We start from the raw sequence: 23,716 nt of genomic DNA on the forward strand, positions 1-23,716 counted from the left end.
ACATAAGAAAGTGCTTAATATTTAGAACTGCATATCATTGTCACAGGAAATCCATTTACAGAGGTGATTATGTCAGTACTAAGGTGTTCTTGAAACATCTTTAGAAGTAGTCTTTTGATGTGAAAACAACAGAAGAAAGAGCTTAAACTTCTTGAAAAGCTCTAGTTAATTGTTTGGGATGTGCTTATCTATAATGATGTCAGAAAAAGGCAGAATAGAGTAGCCAAAAGAGCCCAGGACTAGGATATTAATTGACCTCCGACTTTGTTAACTGGCCATGTTGTTTTGGGCAAGTCGCTTACCTGAATCCAAATTTCCTTGGGGGACATAAGGGAGTTAAATGGTAATGGAAAAATACAATAAAAATAAAACAAAATAAAACTTAAAAGAAGAATGAGGGGTAATGGACTGGCCAGTGTGGCTCAGTTGGTCGGAGCCTTGAACTGTAACCAAAGGGTTGTGGGTTCATTCCTGGTCAGGGCACATGCCTAAGTTGTGGGTCTGATCCCTGACCTGGGCACAAGGGTCCTATACCAGTCTGGGCATGTAGGGGAGACAACCCAATCGATGTTTCTCTCTCACATCTATGTTTCTCTCTCTTCCTTTTTTGGATGAGGATTAAAAAAAAAAAGAATGAGGGATTGTGATATCTGTCTTGGGGAAGGGGAGGAAAGGCGTTTATGAAAATTAGATAATGTGAAGTGGTCAAAGAGTGAGCATTCTGTAAATACTCCATTCACTACCCTTGTCCTTGCTTTTGGCCTATTTGCAAAATGAACTAAAAATTCTCCTCTTTATTTCACTTGGGGAATCACATGGCATTATATAGGTAAAAGTGCATTATTACTATTAAATACAGTATTAACACTGAGTTAAACATAAAGTAAACATTGTCCTGTGTATATTAGAGGTAATAAGCCTGTGGGTCTGTGAACTTGGTTAGAGGAAAAAGTTACATCTTTCTGTATTTCCTTTCATTATGAATGTGGGCAGCAGTAGCAGTTAGCAGTAGCAGAGACTGTTTCCAATAGAAATTGCAGGTAGTTCATAATCCATTACTGTTGCAGATATCTTAAATGACATACTTATCATTAGAAGTTTAATTCTTAGACCCACTAGTAGATATTGTTGTTTAAAGATTAATAAAGAAGTGCATATCTTAGTATATTATAAATTTGCACATTTTATATTTTGATCACTGTATTTCAGTGTGATTGTTTTTAGTGTTATTTTATGTATTTCATTTTGTGCATTGAAAAACATTTATTGGTGTTTTTTTGAGGGGGGAGAGAGAAACAAGCATAGATATATTGTTTAATTTTATTTATTGATTTGAAGGGCAGAGAGATTTGTTATCCCACTCTTTTATGCATTCATTGGTTGATTCTTGTACATGCCCTAACTGGGATCGAATCTGCAACCTTAGCATATAGGGACAAATCCTTTAACCAATGGAACTACCAGGTCAGGGCCATTTTGTTTTTGTGCATTTTAACCTGGCCAGGTAGCTCAGTTAAAGTGTTGTCTTGAATAAGCCAAGGTTGTGGGGCTTCTGAAAATTATTTACTTATTTATTTATTTTTTAGAAAAAGGGGGTGGGAGGGAGAAAGAGAAGAGAGAAATATTAATGTGTGAGAGAAACATCTGTTGGTTGCCTCTCAGTCACCCCCAACTGGGGACCTTGCCCACAACCCAGGCATGTGCCCTGACTAACTGGGAATCAACCGTAGACCTTTCGGTTCGCAGGTCATCGCTCAATCCACTGAGCCATACCAGCCAGGGCAAGGTTGTGGGTTTGATCCCTGGTCAGGTCACATACAAGAAGCAACCAATGAATGCATAAATAAGTGGGACAGCAAGTTGATGTTTCTCTCTCTCTCCCCCCCACTTCCTCTATCAAATCAATACATTAAAATACTTTATAGGAAGGGGTTCATAGGGTTTATAATAGGGGTCCACAGTGGGTGAGATTAAAAACTTACTGCTAAGGTTACCTTTTTTTTGTAGCCCTGGCTGGTGTGGCTCGGTAGATTGAATGCTGGCCTGTGAACCAAAGGGTCACTGATTCGATTCCCCCTCTAGGGTACACGAGTGGGTTGTGTGCCAGGTCCCCAGTAGAGGGTGTGTTGAGAGGCAACCACACATCCATGTTTCTCTCCCTCTCTTTCTCTGTCCCTTCCCCCCCCCAAAAATAAATACAAATAAAATCTTTAAAAAATAATAAATAAAATCTTTAAAATGAACTTTTTTTGGTAGATGTTGTTATTGATTTGACTGTCAGAGTTACCTTATTAATTCTGTTGGTACTTCTCTTTGTTTCACTGGTTCCCAATTCCCCAGTAAATTGGCAGATGAATTCTTTTGTAATTTTTTTAGTTCATAGACCAAAATTGTGTTCAGAAATTACTTTTGTGCTACAAAGTCAAAAAAAATACAGCTAGGCTTGGGGAAAAGACAAAACAATTAGTTAGGCTTTGGGAAAGAATATCTTAAGAGTAAAATTAGGCAGCCTGGTATAAATTATTGAAGCTTTAATGTGGGCCCAGTGTAGACTAGACTTAACACCTGTTTTACCACCTGACAGGTAGGAAGTCTGTTGTGCTACTGTCTTATAGCTACTACAGCTCAAGGTATTAAACTGAACGTAAGGCTGTTTTTCCATTGTATGAGGTAGAGAGGAGGCTGTTTTAGAGTCCCCTTTAGAGTTCAAGGAAAAAGAAAAGAATGTTTTATGTGAATGATTTGTTTCTAAAATGTGACACATTTAGTGTTTGAGCACATATTCAAACATGAAATATTCTGGAATTGGAGGATATGTATGCTGGCAGCGTCTCTTAATTGTTGGTTATTTTGCTGCCTTGACTGTGTAGGGTAAGACCACTTTAAGAAAATTAGAAAAAGTGGGGAGGAGGGACTAATATTTTTCTCAGTAATTAGGTATACTGAGAGCAGAGGGAAGAAGAGTTGATTCTTACTATATATCTTTGATATATAGTGGTTTAGGTGATTATATATTACAGTTTTTTAGAAAGGAAGATACTGGCAAAGTATTCAAAATGATTTAATTAGAGGGGAAGCCCTAGGACATGTGTCCAGGTATCATGGCTCTTCATGTGACATTTGTCCTGCCACTAACAGATGCCAGTTTCAGGAACAAATATGCTAATACAATTAGGAGGACTAGAAATGTTGAATTAAGGTTAAATGATATTGTGATATAAATAAATATTTTTTAAGTCACTTGATTGGCTAAAAACTTAGGTTTTAATTATGTTTACATACAGCCTCATCCTAAAAAATTTCAGGCAGAATTCGTATCTATATCATGTTATATAAGCTAGTACTGACATATAAACAATTTAGTGAAATTCTCATCTGATTTTTAAAATTAGGATCTTAACAAAAATGAGACCCTGCTTAGAATTAAGTGTTCAGTACTGTGTATTCAAATACCGTTTGTAAGGATACCTGCTGTTTTACCTAGCTATAATGGGTGGCTCTGCTTTCTCACTTATCCATGTGTAAATGTGGATAGTTTGTGTACCCCTCAAAAATTAGTTTATCATGTCAGATAGTTTCAACATTAGTTGTGGTTTTAATCATTGTTATAAGTGCTGCTGAGAATATTTTTTGGTACGGATTACCTTCTTTTATAGTTGTTTATTTCTTTGGGATATATTTCAGAAGCAGAATTTCCTGTTCAGAAACATGTTGTAGCTTTTGTTATGTCTTTACAATTTACTTTCAAAATTTGAAGTCAATTTCTGGTGCTACTGACAGTATTTATTTACTTGTTTACCAACACAGATTCATCAGTACCTGCATGCATAATTAATAATCATTTTGGTAGTTTAATGAGTATGTAATCAGTAATACCTTAAAGTCATTTTGCATTTTTAATATTGATTTTTATTTTTTATTGGGGTGACACTGTTTAACAAAATTATACAGGTTTTAGGTAAAGTCATTTTGATTTTTGGTTTCAATCAGTAGGACATTTGTGCTTTTTATTTTCCATAAGATTTGTTGGTAGAATTTCTCACTTAACCATTTTACTGAATGAGGTCCAAGTGATATCCTTCTATATTTATTTTTTACTTTCCATAGTAACATTTTGTTATAGCTGTTTATTTTTTCTATTCATTACTTAATTTTGATGTTTATTTTATTCATCAAAATATGTTGGGATTTTAAATAAAATATATTGGTTTGTTTTCATTGTAACCTTTATATCTTCCATGGTCTTATTTTTCCTCTGACACTAGAATTGTATTTTTTTAATCTTCATTGCATTTTTTTTGCATTACCATTTAACCCTCTTATACCTCCCTCCCCTTGGAATCACCACACTGTTCTATTGTCCAGGTTCATGAGTCCTTTTTCTTTTTGCTCATCCCTCTACCACTTTAGTTCAGTTTGCTCATTAGATTTCACATTTGAGTGAAATCATATGGTGTTTGTTTTTCTCTGACTGGTGTATTTCACTTACAGCATAATGTTCTCCAGGTCCATCCATGGAATTGTTCAGTTTTTTTTTTTTAAAGTCTCTTTTTGAAAAAAAGATTAACCTACTTAGATTTTATTAAATGTATGGTGAATTTATAGTCCACCTTTAGTTTATTTACTTAAATTTTTGTTCTTTCATTTTGAGAAATTTGTTTTTCTTATTATAGCTCTGCATTATTATTTTAGAAATTTATAGATTAATTCTAATTCCTTAGAGACTTTGTATTTTGGAGTGTGATCATTCTGGTCTTGGTACACTCTTTAAGAAGTATGATACTGCATGTATGGTTTTATAATCTGCCTTTTTACTCAATAGTTTGTGAATAATTTGCCATGTCATTTAATATTTTTGGTAACATTTTGATTGCTGTATTTTTGCTTAGCAAAGCCTACAGATATATGTAACCTCTTAACTAACCTCTCAGTATTCACTTTACTAATTTTTCAGTCTTACATACACTTTTATAAATAGCACTGTAACTAGAATCTTTGTAACTGTACCATTTACACCTTTGTTCTTTGAATAGATAGTCAGAATTGAAATTATTTTCCCACTTTTTAATACAAAAAGAAAAAGACAGGTTGTTATATAGTAGAGCTTTGGACTCTAGTTGTCAAAAGGCCATTTGGTCATTTATTTATGACCCATGTGATTTAGGACAAGTTACTTTTATGTGGGTGCTTCTTTAACTATGAAGTATCCATATGCTACCTATGTTGTTTGTCTCCTAATTTTTATTAGTAGAAAATTAAGTGATGTATAAGAACATACAGTTATATAAATACAAGGCATTGTTAAGTAATCACTTTATGTTCAGCTGGTAAAGGAGGAGGTAGAGCTGTATTATTCTTCTCAGATCATTTATAATTAACTGAAGGAAAACAGATTGGAGACTAACTTGACTTTTAAGAGAGAACACTGGTCTGAAAAGAAACATTTTTAGAAGCTTCTTTTAGAAGTTAATCTTATCTGTCTTTGCAAAGACTTTGATTAGGTCCTGATAGTTAGGCTTTTGGGAAATATAAAAAATTAATTAGCTGGTGTAAAAACATGGTTTTATATGTATTAATCCATAATATTTTTTTATGTTGGCAGAGCTCTCTTTTTAAACCTAAAACTTTAATGATGGATTGCTTGAAAGGTCTTTTTCTATAGAGTGTAACTTGAAGTAACTCTAATTAAAAACTTGGATAACTTATTTCTTAAACAGAAAAAAGAAATTGTACCTTTATTTAGTTCTAGTATTTGAGTAACATGTAGCTTCAGAAATTTTGCAGAGCAACATACTTGATATTTATTTATCTGCCTAATTAGCCCTGTGTTTGATAAATGGGACTTCTATAATTTGAGTGCTTTAACTTCGCTTATCCCCTGGCATATGTTTAATGTTCACTTTGTGTGCTTTGTTCCTGAGGAGAGAGATTGCCCATGATCAGTACCCTAGCAGTCTTGGCTAACTTCTCTAGAGTGTGGTCATGGGGTCTCATATGATAATGGAATGTAGTTGAATCAAGAAAATCTAGAAGTGGGTCTAGGACAATTAAGATTTATTGTACTATAGAAGGAGCAAATCTGAAATACCTTTGTAGGACACACATACAACTCAAGGCTTGTGAGACTCCCACATTGGCAAAGGACATGGACTTTCTGTCCAAAATTACAAACTAAAAAATAAGCTATAATGAACTGAAAAGGGTAAAATAATAATATAGTGACATAAAATAAGCATTATAGGGATAAAAGGGTTCAAAACAAATTGTAGAATAAAATAATATGGTATTATTAATAAACGTTTTTAAAAGTGAAAAAAGGAATTTCTGGAATTAAAAAATAATATTATTATGGTATATTAAACCCATGGACATTAAAAACAAGTGGGGAGAATTAGTGATTGGAGGAATGTTCTGCAGAGAGATAAAGAGAAGGAAAATCTGAAAAACTAGGCATGGTTAGGGAATAAGATACCCAGTATGTGTGTAAAAAGAATTGCTGAACAAAAAGAAAAAAATGGGAAACAATGACTAATACATTTCCAGAATTTATAAAAAGTGTAAGTTGTCAGATTAAGGAAGTTTACCAAATCCTGAACAAAATAAGTAGTAGAAGTAAATCTGAAGAACACCCCCATCTTAAATTAAAAAAAAAAAAAAGAAAGAGAAGAAAGGCATATTGCCTCAGAGGAGTGAGTTAGATTGACACCTGACTTCTCATCAGCAGTAACAGATCCCAGAAAAATATCATCTGAATGCTGAGGGAATAACCATCAGTGTAGAGTTCTATCTGCAATTAAATTATAAATTAAAAAGAAAGTATTCACTGGAAAAGTGTAACAGTTGTAAACCCACGCTTACCGAATAACATAGCCAAAAACATAAAAATTAAAAATGGCAATCTGCCCTGGCTGGTGTGGCTCAGTGGTTGAGTGCCAGCCTGCAAATCAAAGATTTGCTGATTTGATTCCCTGTCAGGGCACATAGCCAGGTTATGCCAGGTCCCCAGTAGGGGGCATACTAGAGGCAACCACACATTGATGTTTCTCTCCCTCTCTTTATCCCTCCCTCCACCTCTCTAAAAAGTAAATTAATAAAATCTTTTTAAAAAATGGTAGTCTACCAGAAGAAACTAACATCCACAATTGTACTTGGGAGAATTTAATCCATTTTCTTCAAATTGATTAAATAGACTAAAATGAATGATGGTAGACTAAAATGAATGATACTAGAGACAGTAAACAAAACATCAAATACTGGTCTAGCTTGATCTAGCTTATCAAGTGCAGAAAATATATATTTTTTATATTTGGAGCAGTCAAAAAAAGAAACTAAACTGACCAGGTACTAAACATAAAGGAAATCTAAATGAATTCTTTGACTGTACTGGAGTAAGTTTAGAAATAAATAATAAAAAGATAGTATTCTTCCCCCAGGCCTCTCACCATTTCATTTGAAAACTTAAAAAATTCTTAGTAGTGATTAGAAATCATACTTAGAAAACGAAACAGAGCTAAACAACAGTGAAATATTACATATAAACACCTGTGGGGGAAACCACTGTAATGCCTGAGAAAAATTCTATGGATTCAAATAGAAGGTAAGATATTTTCTCAAAAAAATATTTTTCAGAAAAGGATATTTAAATTTGTGTTCTTAGGGACTCTTTACTTGCAATTCTCATATTCTCTTTTTTTTGAACATGAAAGTTTAAGATGGGCACATTGACCTGAAGTGCCTTTTAGTACATGTGAGTAAGGAAAGCTCAGAGCTTATCTGATAAGAGGCAAAGAAATCGAGCACAGATCTGATGTTAAAAAAAAATCACTTAAGCCCTGGTTGGGTGGAACAATTGGTTGGAGCTTCATCCCATACAGTAGTTGTAGGTTTGATCCCCTGTCAGGGCACATACTCAGGTTACAGGTTCCTGGTCTGAGCGCATGCAGGAAGGTGGTAGGTGTGGGGAGGAAACCCATCAGTGTATCTAAAATCAATAAAAACATATCCTTGGGTGAAGATTTAAAAAATCACTTAAAAATAATAGACTCTGGGCCCTGGCTGGTGTAGCTCAGTGGATTGAGCACAGGCCTGCGAACCAGACGATCGCGGTTCGATTCCCAGTCAGGGCACATGCCTGGGTTGCAGGCTGGTTCCTTGCAGGCTAACTACCAGCAGGGGATGCACAAAAGGCAACCATATATTGATGTTTCTCTCCCTCTCTCCTTCCCCTCTAAAGATAAATAAATAAATAAAATCTTTAAAAAAAATAATAGACTCTGGCTACATTATAGATATTAAAATATATACCAAGGGTACAAATAGGAAAAAAGTCCTCTAATATTTTATATATGGGTAGTTGTGGCTTAGAATAAAAATTTCAATGATTGTAAAATGTACTGATTCAAAAAGTGGTTATGTAATCTGGAAAATTTACTGTGACTCAAAGTTTTGATACATTCATGTGTCATATGTTAGGAGTTTGAAGAAAAGTATTCTGTGACATGAGATAAAGCAAACAATATTCTAAATTAATATTTTGTAGATCATGTGTTTTAACATTTAAGTATACTAATAAATGTATACACATTTGGCTGTTTTACATATTCAGATACAGATTATTTTAAAATATTCTAACTGGCAAAATGGGAAGATCATTTTATATTTGGAGTTACCTTAACCTTGGACATACTTAGTAAGTGACCTTAATGCACATATTAGAAAAGAAAAATGACTGGAAATTACTTAGGTAGTAACTTGAGTTTTAGGGATCCATTAGAAAATGGGCCACAGAGTAGAGCCAACAAGTGACAAGGAAAATGATGGTGAAAAGGACAGAAATTAACAAAAGAAAAATATAAGAAACAAAAAATGAAAGCTGGCCTTTAGACCAATAAACCAAACAAACTTCTGCCAAAAATAGTTAAAAGGGAAGGCAGAAAGGGAAATAATGTGAGGATTATACCTGTAGATGTAGTAGAGATATAAGAAAATTCATGAGAGAATATAGTGAATAACTTTCTAGAAATATATCACCAAGACTTTTATAGGAAAGCAGATTCACCTATAGAATAAGGATTTAAGTGTTTCAGCCATGTTATATTTGAGATAATCTTCATATGTGGAGCAAGCCAAGTTAGCCAAGCAAGTTTTGGAGATATGTACAGATTTTGGAGTTACTGGCTTATAGATGTTTAAAGCAGGTCCATTTGGAAGCTGTTTTAAGACCTGAGATGAGAGAGATCTAAACTAAGGCAATGCAAGTGGGACTAAAAGGGTATGGAATTAAAAGATAGAACTGAAATATATTTAGGTTCATGAAAGTAGATGAGTATAGGAAGGGAGTATCTATCTACCATTTCCTAGCTAAGAGTTAAGGAAATGATAAGAGTTAGGAAATGAGAAGTTTAATACTTCCAACTGAATTTCCCAGCCCAGTGTATTAGATAAAAAACTTGGAAGTTCCCTCTGTAGAGAGGTTTATTGGCATGTAATTGAGTAAAATTTAGGGAAATGATCTTAGTTTTAATGCTTTAATTTTATTCAATTTGAAGAATTTTCAGTTTTATTAATTATAAATCTTAAAAAGTAATTAATGCAGTTTTAAACATGAAATTTAATTGTAGATTAATTTAGTTGAAGCTAGTGTAATGGATAAAAGTTTCTTGGCAGAGATACTACCAAAATAAGCTGATCTTCAAGTAATAATTTATTTAATATAGTTCTCACTGTAGGTTTTCAAATTGGAATTACAATAATTTCTTTCCTGGAAAGGGAATAATGATTAAGATTGTTTTATCTTTAGGTAGATTTGTGGGAGGACAACTACTTTTGTTAGATGTTTGTATGAACAGTTGCCCTAAGACAACAGCATGATGGTTTTTCTGAATTAGGATTCACTTCTGTTGACAAAGGGGGAGATGATATAATTTAACACTGGTTTTGTCTGCATTTCAATGAAGGCCACTAACTTGCTGATGAGTATCATGCAGATTGCTATTGTGCAGACTATGGCCATTTTGCACATTTTGGGTGAATAAGCTACTTGTGTGTTTTCTCTACTTGGATTTTTAAACTTTAAAGATGAAAAATATTTTTATAGAGTTATCTCTCACAGTTTACATTAGTTAGAATTTCCTTTGTCTTTGGCAGTACAGGAAAAAGGTGGAAAAGTATTTTTGAACTCATTTCTTTAGACTTTGAATCTACCTATCCTCAACTTGACTATCTCTGTGTCTGCTAGCCTGGGTCTTGCAGGTGCATCTGACTCAGCAGACAGCATTTGGGCCCTTGTTTCCTTGCTGTGTGTTGTCTCTTAATTAAAGTGTTAGTGGTGACCAATATACTTTATATTATTATGTTATTTGGGACTCATGCTATTTTAACTTGCAGCTATAAATATTTTTATAGAATGTGAAATAGTAGAAAACAGAAAATTACAATAAAATGAGAGTTGTTTCTTTAAATTGACATTTTAAAATGTTTTAATTTTTTAGAATTATACACCTGAACCACATAATTTATCAACTAGTCACCCCCCAAAATTCAATAAAAATTAAAAAAGTAAAAGATAAATAGAATGTTTAAATTCTATTCTATATATATTTTTAAATAAAAGCATTAAAAAGATAATAGATCAGTTATGCTTTTTCTTTACAGAAGGTCACAACAGAACTTACAAGAGTGAAGAATTTTTAAAGAAGGTGACAAAAAGAAAGAAAATGCCTAAACCAGTAAGTATATTTATTTTACTTTTGCCACTACTTACATTGCATTAAGTTCCTTTTGGAACAAGACCAAGTGTTATGGTAGAGTTGTTGGGAAGAAAAAGACACTGTTGTTACTGTTATTTATTTTAGACTAATGTTGCTAGAGTGCAGTATTATGTAGGCCAGTGAAGAAGAGGTACAAGTAACATTGTAGTTAAGATTAAAATTTATGGGCTCTAGGATCAGACTGTCCAATCCTTGTCCTGGATCTGCTACTTAGAGTGTATTTGTTAGGTTAGTTCAGTTTCTCCAGTTCTTAATTTCCTCATATATAAAATGGAGGTATATATGGTGAGCATTAGAAGTTGGAATATGTTTAGCCCTGGCTGGTGTAGCTCAGTGGATTGAGCACGGGCCTGTGAACCACACGATTGTGGTTTGATTCCCAGTCAGGGCACATGCCTGGGTTGCTGACCAGTTCTCAGCAGGGGACTCAGGAGAAGCAACCATACATTGATATTTCTCTCCTTCTTTCCTTCTCTCCTTCCCTTCCTCTCTAAAGATAAATAAATAAAATCTTTAAAAAAAAAGAAGTTGGTATACATTCAGTATAGTAGATAACAACTTACTGTTGAAAGGAGGAATGAGAGGTTCATGCCTTAATATTTGTCTCATAATCCTGGCTTTGGTGTTGGTGATACCACTGCTGATATATAGTCTTAGACTTTTTTTACTTAAGGGTACATATGTGTTCATTTTACTTAGTTTTATAATAATGTAGTTCTTGATTAAGTTGTATTCCTTTTGTCTTAAGATAAATGTTCTTTATCTAACGAACTTCGTGTTTTTTTCCAATAATTTTCTTTTGGACAGTTATCTTTTTAAGAAAATTATTGGCTATAGTTACTGGAATTTTCTGGCATGCTTATCACTCTGGCGTTACTTTAAAGACTTAGCAGATAACAAAGTGTGCATTGTTTGAGGGAGAGAAGAATAAAAAAGAAATAAAAGTCATAAGCATCAGAAAGGAAGAAGTAAATTTTTCTATTTCCAGTTACTAGAACTAATAACTGAATTCAAGATTGTTGGACAGAAGGTTACATTTTTTAAAAAGTCGGTTGTCTTTTATATATACTAGCAGCAAAATTTAAAAAATTACTTGTAACAGCATCAAAGGCATAAAATACTTAGAAATAAACTTACAGAATCTGTACAAGATTTCTATACTGAAAATTTCTGGGAAACTATAAAGACCTAAATAAACAGGTAAATGTATATTGTCTAGATATGTCTAGAAAACATTAGGATGTCAATTCTCCTTAAATGTAGTGGTAGATTGATTGCAATTCCAATCAGTTAAATCTTAGCAGGCTTCTTTGACTAAAATTGATTAGCTGATTGGGTGTAAAATGTATATGGAACTACCAAACCAAAATTTATATGAAATAGCTAAAGCAATTTTTAAAAAGAACAAAGAACAAACTCTTTTTGCCAATGTAATTGAGTAGAGATTATTCCTTAAGGTAAGGATTCAAAATTGTACGTACAGCTGGGTATAAACTATGCGTTGTTAATGCATAAAAATTCTGGAAGAAGTGTTTTAAGCTATTAAAGGTAATGTATTTAAAGAAAAAAAAGTAATGTGTTTTTTTTTTAAACTTTTTAGCTCAGTGTTTAATTAGTCACCCCTGCTCCCCACTCTCCCAAAAATGAAAAAGAAGAAAGTTTAGTATTTTGGAATGCAGGCTTAGAGAAATTTAATTTCATCTTCATATTTTACACTGATCTTGTTGGCCCAGCTTTATGCTGAGTAGATGCGTAACCTAGGCCAAGTGACAACTTCTGTAGATGTTTTTTAAATTGTAAAATAAAGTTGATTTAATAATGTGTTTTGATCACCTCAGAGAATTACCATTAGGATGAAATGAAAAGGCTTTAAAAGTTGCCTTATAGTGCTTTTATGTTAAAGATAACATAATTGATGTGATATTTGTATTTATGTCATTTATGTTAATGTCTAATAGCTTTATTCTTATTACATTGAAGTGAATTAATATCTTAGAATTTTCTCAGTTTTAATTTCTAATGTGGTATATGATGATAGATAACCCACTAAACAAAAGTATTTGGGGGTATTTTGTAATTTTTAAGAATATGGAGAGGAAGTTTGAGGACTTCTGGCTTAGGGCGTTACTGATTTTGTAATTGAAGGTGAGTTTACAGCTATGTTGGGTTGCAGCCAGCAGGAAGGGAGGAAAAACCATAGGGAAGCATGTTAACTATTTTATGCCTCAGTCTGGAAGTGGCCTGTATCTCCTCTGCTCATGCTCTGTGGGTAAGAACTTAGTCATATAGCCATATCTTTTGGCAAGAGACATTGTTCTGTAACTCAGTAGCCCTGTGTCCAACTAATTTTTTTACATTTTGGTGGTCAGATAATAAGCATTTTGTATCACAATTATCATGGTTAGCTTAAAAGAGAAAAATTATATGATAAATTTAGAGGGAGCAGTTGCTAACATTGAACAACTATTCATGATTTAAAAAACAAAAACCAATACTCTGAAGCTAGGTATAGAAGAAAAGCTACAGCAAAAGCTGTTCAAAGCATTTTTTTAAAAAATCAGAAACAGGATAAAAGATACACACTATCTATCACTGTTGCTTTTCAACAATGAAGAGAAAAACCTGTGCAGAAAAAGAGGGCAAAAGCTCATGAACTGGAAAAGAAAAACAGTGTTTTGATGTTATGGGAGAAACTCCCAGAAACTTAGTTCTCCTTGCTGACACAGTAAAGAATTATAGATCAGCAAATCTATTAGCATGCAAGCGGGTTTTATTGGTGATTCATTCTCATGGAAGAGAGCAGGCCTAGCTAAGGTGGGGGGTGAAAGACACAGGCAAAACAGGGTAAAGGTGGTGAAAGGCTGAGATGGCCCGAGGCTTGTGGTCAGACATCAAAGAGCTAGAGCCCTTTGTTCTGAGGACTTACTAGTTGGTGGGATGAGGGTGAAGAAGTAACATTGATTGACAGGTAGAGGTGGTACCAGCTTTCCTGGGGGGATGTGACTATCCAAACTTAGGTATGTGTAGGGATCTGTTAGCCCAAATCTTTTATCTTGTTCCAGACTCCATTTGCACATTTTATAAAACAGATATGTGACAGAAGGCAGTTAATTAAAGTTGGGGCAGTTACCCAAAGTTATTGATGGGCTCTTTCTATAAGCATTAGAGACTCCCTCATAAAACAGATAGTGACCAGACATAGGCAGTTAACCAAAGTTGTGTTGTGGGCTTCTTCCTTTGGGCACTGTGGACCTTCTCCTGCCTTTCAGGCCTTAGGGTGAAAGCACAGTTCCAAAGGTTTTTGTTCCCAGATAGTGGAGAAGATTCATAGAATTTCAAAGGCTGCCCTTCCGTGTTAGCATGGTGTTTCTTGTGGAGTTGGAACACCTGGCAATATTATCAGACCAGGCTCAGGACTGCTGAGTTAGTGGGTGAGACATGTTTCCCTCCTCCCCCCTGCCTTGGTTTTGCTACCTATCCTACCTAACAAAGATGTTAAGATTCTTCTTTTATGTAAGGGACTGGCAAAGTATGGGCCATAGACCCAGTTTAGCTTGCCACATGTTTTTGCATAGCCTGTAAACTAAGAATGGTTTTACATTTTCAATGTTGGAAAAAAATCAAAAGAATAGTATTTCACATGTGAAAATTATATGAAATTCAAATTTCAATGTCTAAAGTTTTATTGGAACATAGTATGCTTTATTATCTATATCTGCTTGTTGCTATAGTAGCATAGTTGAGTAGATGCAGCAGGCTATATGGTCCACAAAGCCTAGAATATTTACTGTTTGGTTCTTTACAGGAAGAGTTTTTTGACCTCTGGTTTATGTAAACAAAGATTTACAGGCTTGTTGTAACAGTTGGCAAGGCAACTGGTAAAAGGATTGATTAAAAACCAATTGCGCCCTGGCTGGTGTAGCTCAGTGGATTGAGTGTGGGCCTGTGAACCACACGATCGCGGTTCGATTCCCAGTCAGGGCACATGCCTGGGTTGCAGGCCAGTTCCCGGCAGGGGACTCACTAGAGGCAACCATACATTGATGTTTCTTTCCTTCTCTTGTTCCCGTCCCCTCTGGAGATAAATAAATAAAATCTTAAAAAAAAAAAACAATTGCAATTCTATAGGAGCAAAACCATAAAAAAAATTGGAAAGGTATTTCATCATTTTCACAATCCTGTATTTAAAATCCTTTAAGTTAGTTGAGTTTTAGTATTTGGGACTTTTTTGGATTGTAGAAAGCTAATATGCCATATTTATGTGTACATGCCATTATCATTTTATGTGTACATGCCATTATCATTATGTACATTATAAAACTTGTTGTCTGTTGCACTATCTCAAAAACATTAATACTTCTGTAGATCAGTATGTGAATATTCATTAAAAGTGGGGTGAATTAATTCACTAGTTAGTCTCATATCACTCCAAGACAAATTTTTTGCTAGAAATTAGCTAATAAACTTCATTTTTTAATGTTTTCAGGATGTCAGGGGAGTGTGGGCCTGTATTTATAATAGCTATGAAACCATAATGAACTACGAGAAAGATATCTTAACAAGTGGTTAATAAGATTTTTATGGAGAAATTTATAAATGCTTTTTTGAAAGACATTAAAGAAGACCTAAGTTCTCAGAGAGAACCATAGGCATGGATAGGAGAGTCAGTATTGAAAAGTTGTCATTACCCCAAGAGAATTCATTGTGTTAGTGAATTTAGTGTAGTTCCAGTGTAAATCATGATAGCATATTGATTATGATTTATAATGAAAAGTTTACAACTTTATATGAGGCCAAGAGGAAGAACAGAGCTAAGAACAGTTTAAATAGTTCTGAAGATAATGAGAGGAGACTTCTTGTACCAGATATCAAGACTTATTTAAAGATATAGTAATTAGGACAATAAGTATTGGCAGAATGGTTAAATTGATCAAGGCAACAGAATTATTATAGATTCAGACCCATACCTGTAGATATTTGATTTATGACAGTCATCTTTGTGGTATGACTTAATTAATCAGTATACATTGTTTGGATATATTATATCTCCATATATTTATCCTAATGGGGATTAAAGAATGAAATCATACTTCTTCAGATCATAAGCAAAAATCATTGAAGACAACTTATGAAAAATAAATCTTTAGTAGGAAAATATTAAATGTGATTGATTAGTTAATATCCCGAATTTGGAGTGGAAAAATATTTCTTAAATATAGCACAAAAAGCTATGTAAACATTGATAAATTCAATATTAGAATTAAGGATGTTTACTGTAAAGAAGGGCACTTTATAAAAGTAGAATGACAAACTTCTAACTTGTAGAAAACCATTTTTATAACACAAATAACTGACAAAGTACCTAGGGTGTATAAAGATTTCCTACCTAGGAGTAAGAAAAAGACAACACAAGTAGAAAAATAAGCAGTAGACAAAAACAGACATTTCAAAGATGAGGAGACTAAGTAGTCAGTAAACATACTGTATTAGTTTTATGTTGCTGTATAAAAAATTGCTGCAATTTTAATAGTTTAAAACAACATCCATTTCTATCTTTCAGTTTTGTAGGTTAGCAATGTGGGATGATATGACTAAGTTCTCTGCTCAGGGTTTCACTAGCCTGAAATCAAGATTTAGTTCAGCTGCCTTCTCATCTGGAGCTTGGGGTTCTCTTCCAAGCTCATTCCTTTTATTGGGACAATTGATTTCTTTGCAAAATGATGATTTTTTTAAAAAACTGGAGGATGAAGTTGGAGGATGAAGTTCTTGCTAGCTTTTGGTCAAGGGTCACTTTTAGCTCCTAGGGGCTAGTGTCAGGTTCTTGCCCCCTGACCCTACCAGTTTGGCAGTGGAAAACCTTCTTTTGTGTCAAAGAGGAGATTTGTGTCAAAATTCCTCTCTGGATTTTGAAAAATTGTGTCAAAATTCCCTTCCGAATTTTGAATCTCTCTGACTTGTATAACCACTCAGAGAAAACGCTTTGCTTGTAAAGGGTTCACATGATTAGCTTAGGCCCAGTCACATAATCTTCCTATTTTAAGTTCAGTTTACTAGTATCCTTAAGGATATCTGCAAAATCCCCTTTGTCATGTAACTCAATCATGAGAGTAACACCAGGATGGAGATTTCTGGGGGCCATCTTAGAATTCTGCATCCCACCCATAGGAAAATGTCTCAGCCTCATTAGGAACCAGGGGTCTGCACGTTAAGACCATATTGAAATATCATTTACATCCACTAGATTGTCAAACATTTAAAAAATCTGTTAATACCCACTATTGGTGAAAATACAGATCAGCAGGAATTCTTACACACTGTTGATGAGAATTGAAGTTGATACTGTCATGTTGGAAGATTGCATTACATGGTAAAGTTGAAGATATGCATAATTTATTACCCAGGAATTCTTCTGAGTACTGTATTTTTCAGACCAAAAAATGCACCTAGGTTTTAGAAGAGGAAAATAGGGAAAAATTTTGAGGCAAAAAATGTGGTAAAATATTTAATAACATAAATAACATATTTCACCAATGGAAATGTAAACAAAACTCAACAGCAGCATTAACAATAATTATTCCTCCCAAATGGGGGGGGTAATGTCTTATAGTCCAAAAAATATGGTATATACTTCTAGAGAAACTGGTCTAGATACATAGGCACTAGGAGATAGGATATTCATACCAGTATTATTCTTAATGGTAAAAATTGGAAACTGTCTATTGACAGAAATTGGGTAAATAAATTATTGGCTAACATAGATTGTATAGTAATAAAAACTACTACTCAAAACCTCAGTGAATCTTAGAATTATAATTTTGGAAAAGCAAACTACAGTGTGATATACTTTTTGTTAACTCTTTATCAAATATATCACGAGCTTATGCATTTTCATAAAATATACTCATGTAACCATTGCCCACATCAAGAAAGAATACTTCGTTAGTAAGTACTGTATAATTTTAATATAGTTAAATATCAAGAAAAGTGAAAATTTACAAGAAAACTAATTTTACATGTAGATACCTACATTTGTGATAGAACTGTGCTTTTTAAAAAAGGCAACAGAATGATAAACACAAAATTCACATTAGTGCTTACCTGTGGGGAATTGGGGATAGGGAAATTCACAAAAAAAATACACTGATATAGGCAATATTTGTCATTTCTTGTTAAGGGATAATGACAGATTTATGGGTAAATGAAAACTTTACTCACAAAATTTCTGACTCTGAACACGTGGGTTTTTCATATCCAGCAATTTTCCGATTTTGGGTGGATACTGATTGTGTGTCCTATAATTTAATCATTCTGACACCAGCTGCCTGGAATTTAGCAGAGACCTGGCAGGTTAGTGGCTGAGCCCCTTAAGATTGCCTTGCACTCTTTAGACACCAGTCACGAGTAGTACATCCCAGGTTATGTACACTTTTACCTAATTTGGCTACAAATCGGGGATTTTCATGATTCCCTCCTCCGTTTCTATAATTTGTTATAATAGCTCCAGATTTCAGAGAAACACTTTACTTACTAGTACTGGTTAATATAAAGGTTACAAATGAAGAGGAGGGAGATGCAGAGGGTATGGTCCAGAACGGTCCTAAGCACTGGAGCTTCTGTCCTTGTAGAATTTGGTGTACCATCTTCTTTGCATGTGGGTGTATTCACCAACTTGGAAGCGTACTGAACCCCTTCATTTTGGGTTTTTATGAAACTTTCATTATGTAGACATGATTGATTAAATTATTGACCAGTGATGATGAACTCAATGCCTACTCTCCTTCCTGAAGGTTAGGGTGTGGCTGTAATAACATGGTTGGTTCTTCTAGTCACATAGTTGGTTTCTCTGGCTAACACCCCTCCACCCTCATAGTGATGCTACTTAAGACCCCATCTAGAGTCCACTCATCAGCATAAACTCTGGGATGTGTGAAAGGGGCTTGTTATGAGTAACGAAAGATGCTCCTCACATCTCTTAGGAAATTCTAAGGGCTTTAGGAGCTCTTCCAGGAACCAGGATGAAGACCAAATAAGGTATTTGGTCCAAATAATGTATTTCTTATTATGTTACAATTGGTTTTATTTTATTATCCTGTTTATATATGTCACATGTATTTTATGTGTATCAGTAGTTCCTAATAGATGTTACTTTAAAGAAGGAATGATCTATAAGATTTGATTTAGAGAAGGTAGATCTATAGGTATACAAGTTATGATTGTTAGAATAAGTGAAAGATGTAAGGAGAAGTAAGTCTGATTTAGAGGCAAATAGTGGAGTTAAAGTTTAAAAGATATATTTGCACCACATCATTGTGAATTCTAAGTAAAGATGCTACTCTGGATTTAAAATTATTTTGGTCAAGGCATGTTACATTTTTGGTAAGAAAATCCAACTAGAAAGATATTTACACATAAAAAAGTTAAGAGTTTAAAATAGAATCTAACAAAGGGCAGGACGAATGTTTTTTATAAAGTGGAGATACATTTGCAGTATAAATAAAACTATCTGATTTTTGTGTTTAAAGAAATAGGAGATAGTGAATGACATTAAAATTTCCAAGTTATACCTCAGTTTAAATACCTGCCATGCATTTGATATTCATGTGTCATTGTGCACATAATGGGAACCCTTTCACTTTCTATAGAAATGTGCATATCTCTTAGTATTATTGCAGGGGCTACGTGGAAGTATGGAAAACTCATGGCTTAGTGTCTATGTTAGGAATTCATAAAAGTTCTTAAAAGAAGACTTCATAAAATGTTTTGCAAGTAGATTTAAGGTTTTCTATAATTAAAATCAAACCTTATCACTTTATCTATAAAAGAAACTATTAGATATAGTTATGCATTTGCTCTTTACTGCCTGCATATTATATCACTTTATTTAAGAGATCAGATAAAAGTATTTTCTCTTGCCTAGTAATAAGTGTATTCTGCCCCGACTGGTGTGGCTCAGTTGGTTGAGCGTTGTCCTGCAAAGTGAAAGGTTGCCAGTTCCATACCTGGAGCATTGGTGTTGGCAGGCCAAGGCAACCAATTGGTGTTTCTCTTATACATCAATGTTTCTTGCCTTCTCTTCTCCCTCATTTTGCCTTCTCTCTAAAACAAAAATTTTTTAAAACAGTGAATTCTCTTTCCTACTGATTATTTCTTTCATTTTTATTATAGATCAACGTAAGAGTAACCACAATGGATGCTGAGCTGGAATTTGCCATCCAGCCCAATACAACTGGCAAGCAACTTTTTGACCAGGTATCATTTAATCAGATGAAGTATGCAACTTTTGAAACCATAGTGTCCATGCTATTGCAATTCTTTCTGTTTTTGTAGACCTTTACTGATAGTGTAACATTGTAGCACTGGAATTTTTCACAGTACCTATTCAGGTATCTTGAACAGCTGTGTAGATATTAGATACTCCTTCTCATTCCTAGATTTGTGGGATAGGACTTAAAAAATAAATATTAGCAGCTTGTGTTCCCCTCAATATTTCAGGTACCCACCTGGCACTGTACAAAGTTATTACAATATTGTTGACTGTTTTCCCTATGTTGTACTTTACATCCCCAGGACTGTTCTGTAACTACTAATTGGTACTTCTTAATCCCTTCACCTTTTTTACCCTTTTTTATTATTAAACTTATTGGGGTGACTTTGGTTCATTAGGACATATAGGTTTCAGGTATATATTTCTCTGATACATGATCGGTATATTGAACTGTGTGCTCACCACCCAAGTCAAATCATCTTCTGTCACCATATATTTGGCTCCCTTTACCCTTTACTACTCCTCCACTCTCTTCTCTCTGGTAACCACCATGCTGTTGTCTATATCTATGAGTTTCAATTTTATATCCCATATTTGAGTGAATTATATGTTTTTTTAGCTTTTTCTGACTGACTTACTTTGCTTAGTCTAATATTCTCAAGATCCATCCATATTGTATTTATATCTGCTATGCAGATCATTGTAGTAAAGGCCAAAAGGAAATCTGAGACATTCCACCTAGTGGAATGGGTGCATATTCTAGACAAATGGGGTGGCAGGAGCAAAGACACAGGGAATTATAGGCTGTAAGTAGGCACCAAATGACACTTCAGTGTCATGGGCTTGTTTGCTATGAACATGTTAAGATTAGAACATGGATGTCATGTTAAGGAACTTGGATTACTGATTTTTGTTTTTTGTTTTTTCTCTCCTGAGTGCACATTTTAGTCACCTGTGGTTTGAAAAAAGGGCGGGGGGGGGGGGGTATGGGCAGTGCATGGAAACTACCTCCAGAAATTCCAATTTTATTATCTGGGGCCTACATTAAACCATTAGTGTAGTTTTTGTTTTTTTAGTTTAAGCTCCTCAGGTAATGCTGTATATAATGTTCTGAGTAATAAGTTTTATTGAGAAAAGGAGGAGAAAGAGATTGTTGTCCAGCATCAGGTGATTAAGGTGAGTTGGTAATTGCAGAGAGGAGGAAAGTGATGTATCTTGCATGGCCCGAGACTTTAAACTTTTACATATGTTCAAGGGAGCAATAGTCTGTGGTTAGATTAACTTGGCCTTAGAGCAGTGATTTTCAGCTGGTGTGCTGCAAGAATTTTTAAAACATGCACTGACCTCTTTTCCCTTAAATTGTCAATAAAAAATGACATCTAACACAACAGTAGCCATCTAGAGAGAGTGAATCAAAATTATTCTTATTTTGCCTTGGCTGAGTAGCTCAGTCGCTTGGAGGATCAGCCTGATATGCCAAGGTTTTGGCTTTGATCCCTAGTCAGGGTACATACAGAAATCAACCAATGAATGTATGAATGGGTGGAGCAACAAATCAATGTTTTCTTCTCTCTCTCTGTCTCTTTCTCTCTCTTGTCTGCCCCTCCGACCTCCTCCCCACCCTGTTTCTACCCCCCTTTCTCCCCTCTCTCTAAAAACAATAAAATTTAAAAATTATACTTATTTCTGTCATATTGGCAAAATAAATATTTTGGTGTGCTACAGAATTTTAGTAAGTAGTTTATGTGTGCCATGAGATAAGAAAATTTGAAAATCACTGCCTTAGAGAATGAGGGAGAGAGTTTCTTGTGTTACAGCAGTAAATAATCTATTACCTCCCTTGGTTTTAATAGGTGTCATTCCATCATATACTGAACCAAATATAATGCAATACAAATTTAAAATTCCTGGAAAATTGTTTCTCTTCTTGAAAAAGCGGTATGCTTAATATCCTGATTAGGTAATTAATGATCTTCAAAGCCCTGATAATGTCTTTGTGGAAGATGAAAGGCTTTTTCTGTGTGTATGTGAGCAAATTTTTAAAGCAAAATCGTAAGCAGCTACATTCACTCTATATTATGGGTGTTAATAGTGACTTATGTTGATTCTTCTAGACCTCCTATTTGTTAAATATATAGCCTATCTTATTTGAATAAAAATGTCAGTGAGTTAGCATTTATTGTACGTCATAGCAAGTTGAAATGTTACTTAAATTAGTGAAATGCTTGTGGTAACAAAAACTTACCAGCAAGTGGATCTTTTTGGTATTGATACTGAGAAATAAATTTGTTGTTTATTAAGCAGAATTGTTTTAGTTTGGATACCAGGTAACCAGGGATAATGAAACCCCATTTATTATAGTACAGTAATGTATAATAGTTTAAAAATATGGGCTCTGCAGCCACACCTGCCTACAGTAGAGTCCTAGCTATAGCTGTTTAATTTGGGACAGACTTCTACATTTGCCTTATTTTTCTTCATCGTACAATTAGGATGATGATAACATTGCTTCCTTAGAAGTGAGAATTGAGATTCCATGTAAAGTATATAGAACAGTATTTTACATACATGCGCACCACACACACATGCATACTGTATGCCATTGAAAATGAAGGTCTAGATTAAGGATTGTTTTCTCTTGACAATTGTTAATAGTTGCTGTCCTGTTTCCTGGCATTCTGTCACTCAGAGCCTGAGTGTAAGGATCTAAAAGCAGACTTTACCTTGGGTATAGTGAGTATATGGGGTGAACTGGTAGGTAGGTAGGTTCAGGGTTAGGCCAGGGGTGGACCAAGAGGTTAGGGGTCCTCTCAAATGAGGGTGCATAGCTACATGAGTCCACCTGCAGCAAAATCTCTCTTCTAATTACGATGTTGGCTTGAGGGCATTTGCTTTGTGTAGGAGGCTCTAGTTGAGTTCTTAACATTCATTGTTCACTGCCAACTCTTCCTTCACTAGCATCATCTTTTAGCTTCTACTTGCAGGATTACAGATTTTTTAACCTCAAAGGACTGCTCCACATGATCTGTTAGGATGCAAGGAAAAAAACACTAAAATGTTTATATTTTTGTCTTTCATCTTTCAGTTATTTTAAAAATGTGCTTTATATGTATGATAACATGTATATAACTTGCAAATAAATATACATATATTATAGTTATGTGCCCAAGCATTTTTTTACTTATATGAGATGGGGAAAAATAGGTTTACAGTTGTTCCTATGGAAAATAGTACAATACTTATTAATACAAGAATAAATTCTAGGCCCTGGTTGGTATAGCTCAGTGGATTGAGCGCGGGCCTGTGAAGCAAAGGATTGTGGTTCGATTCCCAGTCAGGGCACATGCCTGGGTTGCAGGCCAGTTCCCAGTGGGGGACACATGAGAAGCAACCACACAATGATGTTTCTCTCCCACGCTTTCTCCTTCCCTTCCCCTCTCTCTGAAAATAAATAAATAAAATAATTTTTAAAAAAGAATAAATTCTATTTTTTGTACTCATAACTGTAAACATACTTTTGCCTCACCTTGTGCATGTATGTGTTTGGAAGGTTCTGAGAACACTTTCAGAAGTAGGCAGAGAGATGTTGAAAATACAGGAACTCTTCGGGAATTTCACAGCTGAGTGCTCTTGCTCTTCCTGGTGTTTGTTGTGGTGGTAGTCTAAAGTTAAGACTACTATG

General features: G+C 34.4%; 1 protein-coding gene across 2 annotated transcripts in view; it reads left to right on the forward strand.

Moving 5' to 3' along the window:
• Positions 1–23,716, forward strand: part of RDX (radixin) — a 110,489-nt gene that overhangs the window by 9,054 nt on the left and 77,719 nt on the right. For both annotated transcript variants that reach the window (XM_037047688.1, XM_037047686.1), the window contains exons 2-3: positions 10,654–10,727; positions 19,935–20,018. In XM_037047688.1, coding sequence (XP_036903583.1) covers positions 10,716–10,727; positions 19,935–20,018 — 96 coding nt within the window. In that variant the 5' untranslated portion in view covers positions 10,654–10,715. The remainder of the gene's footprint in view (positions 1–10,653; positions 10,728–19,934; positions 20,019–23,716) is intronic.

The sequence above is a fragment of the Sturnira hondurensis genome, unplaced genomic scaffold (genome assembly GCF_014824575.4).
Source record: "Sturnira hondurensis isolate 20B ecotype Veracruz unplaced genomic scaffold, ASM1482457v3 Scaffold0006213, whole genome shotgun sequence".
NCBI lineage: Eukaryota > Metazoa > Chordata > Mammalia > Chiroptera > Phyllostomidae > Sturnira > Sturnira hondurensis.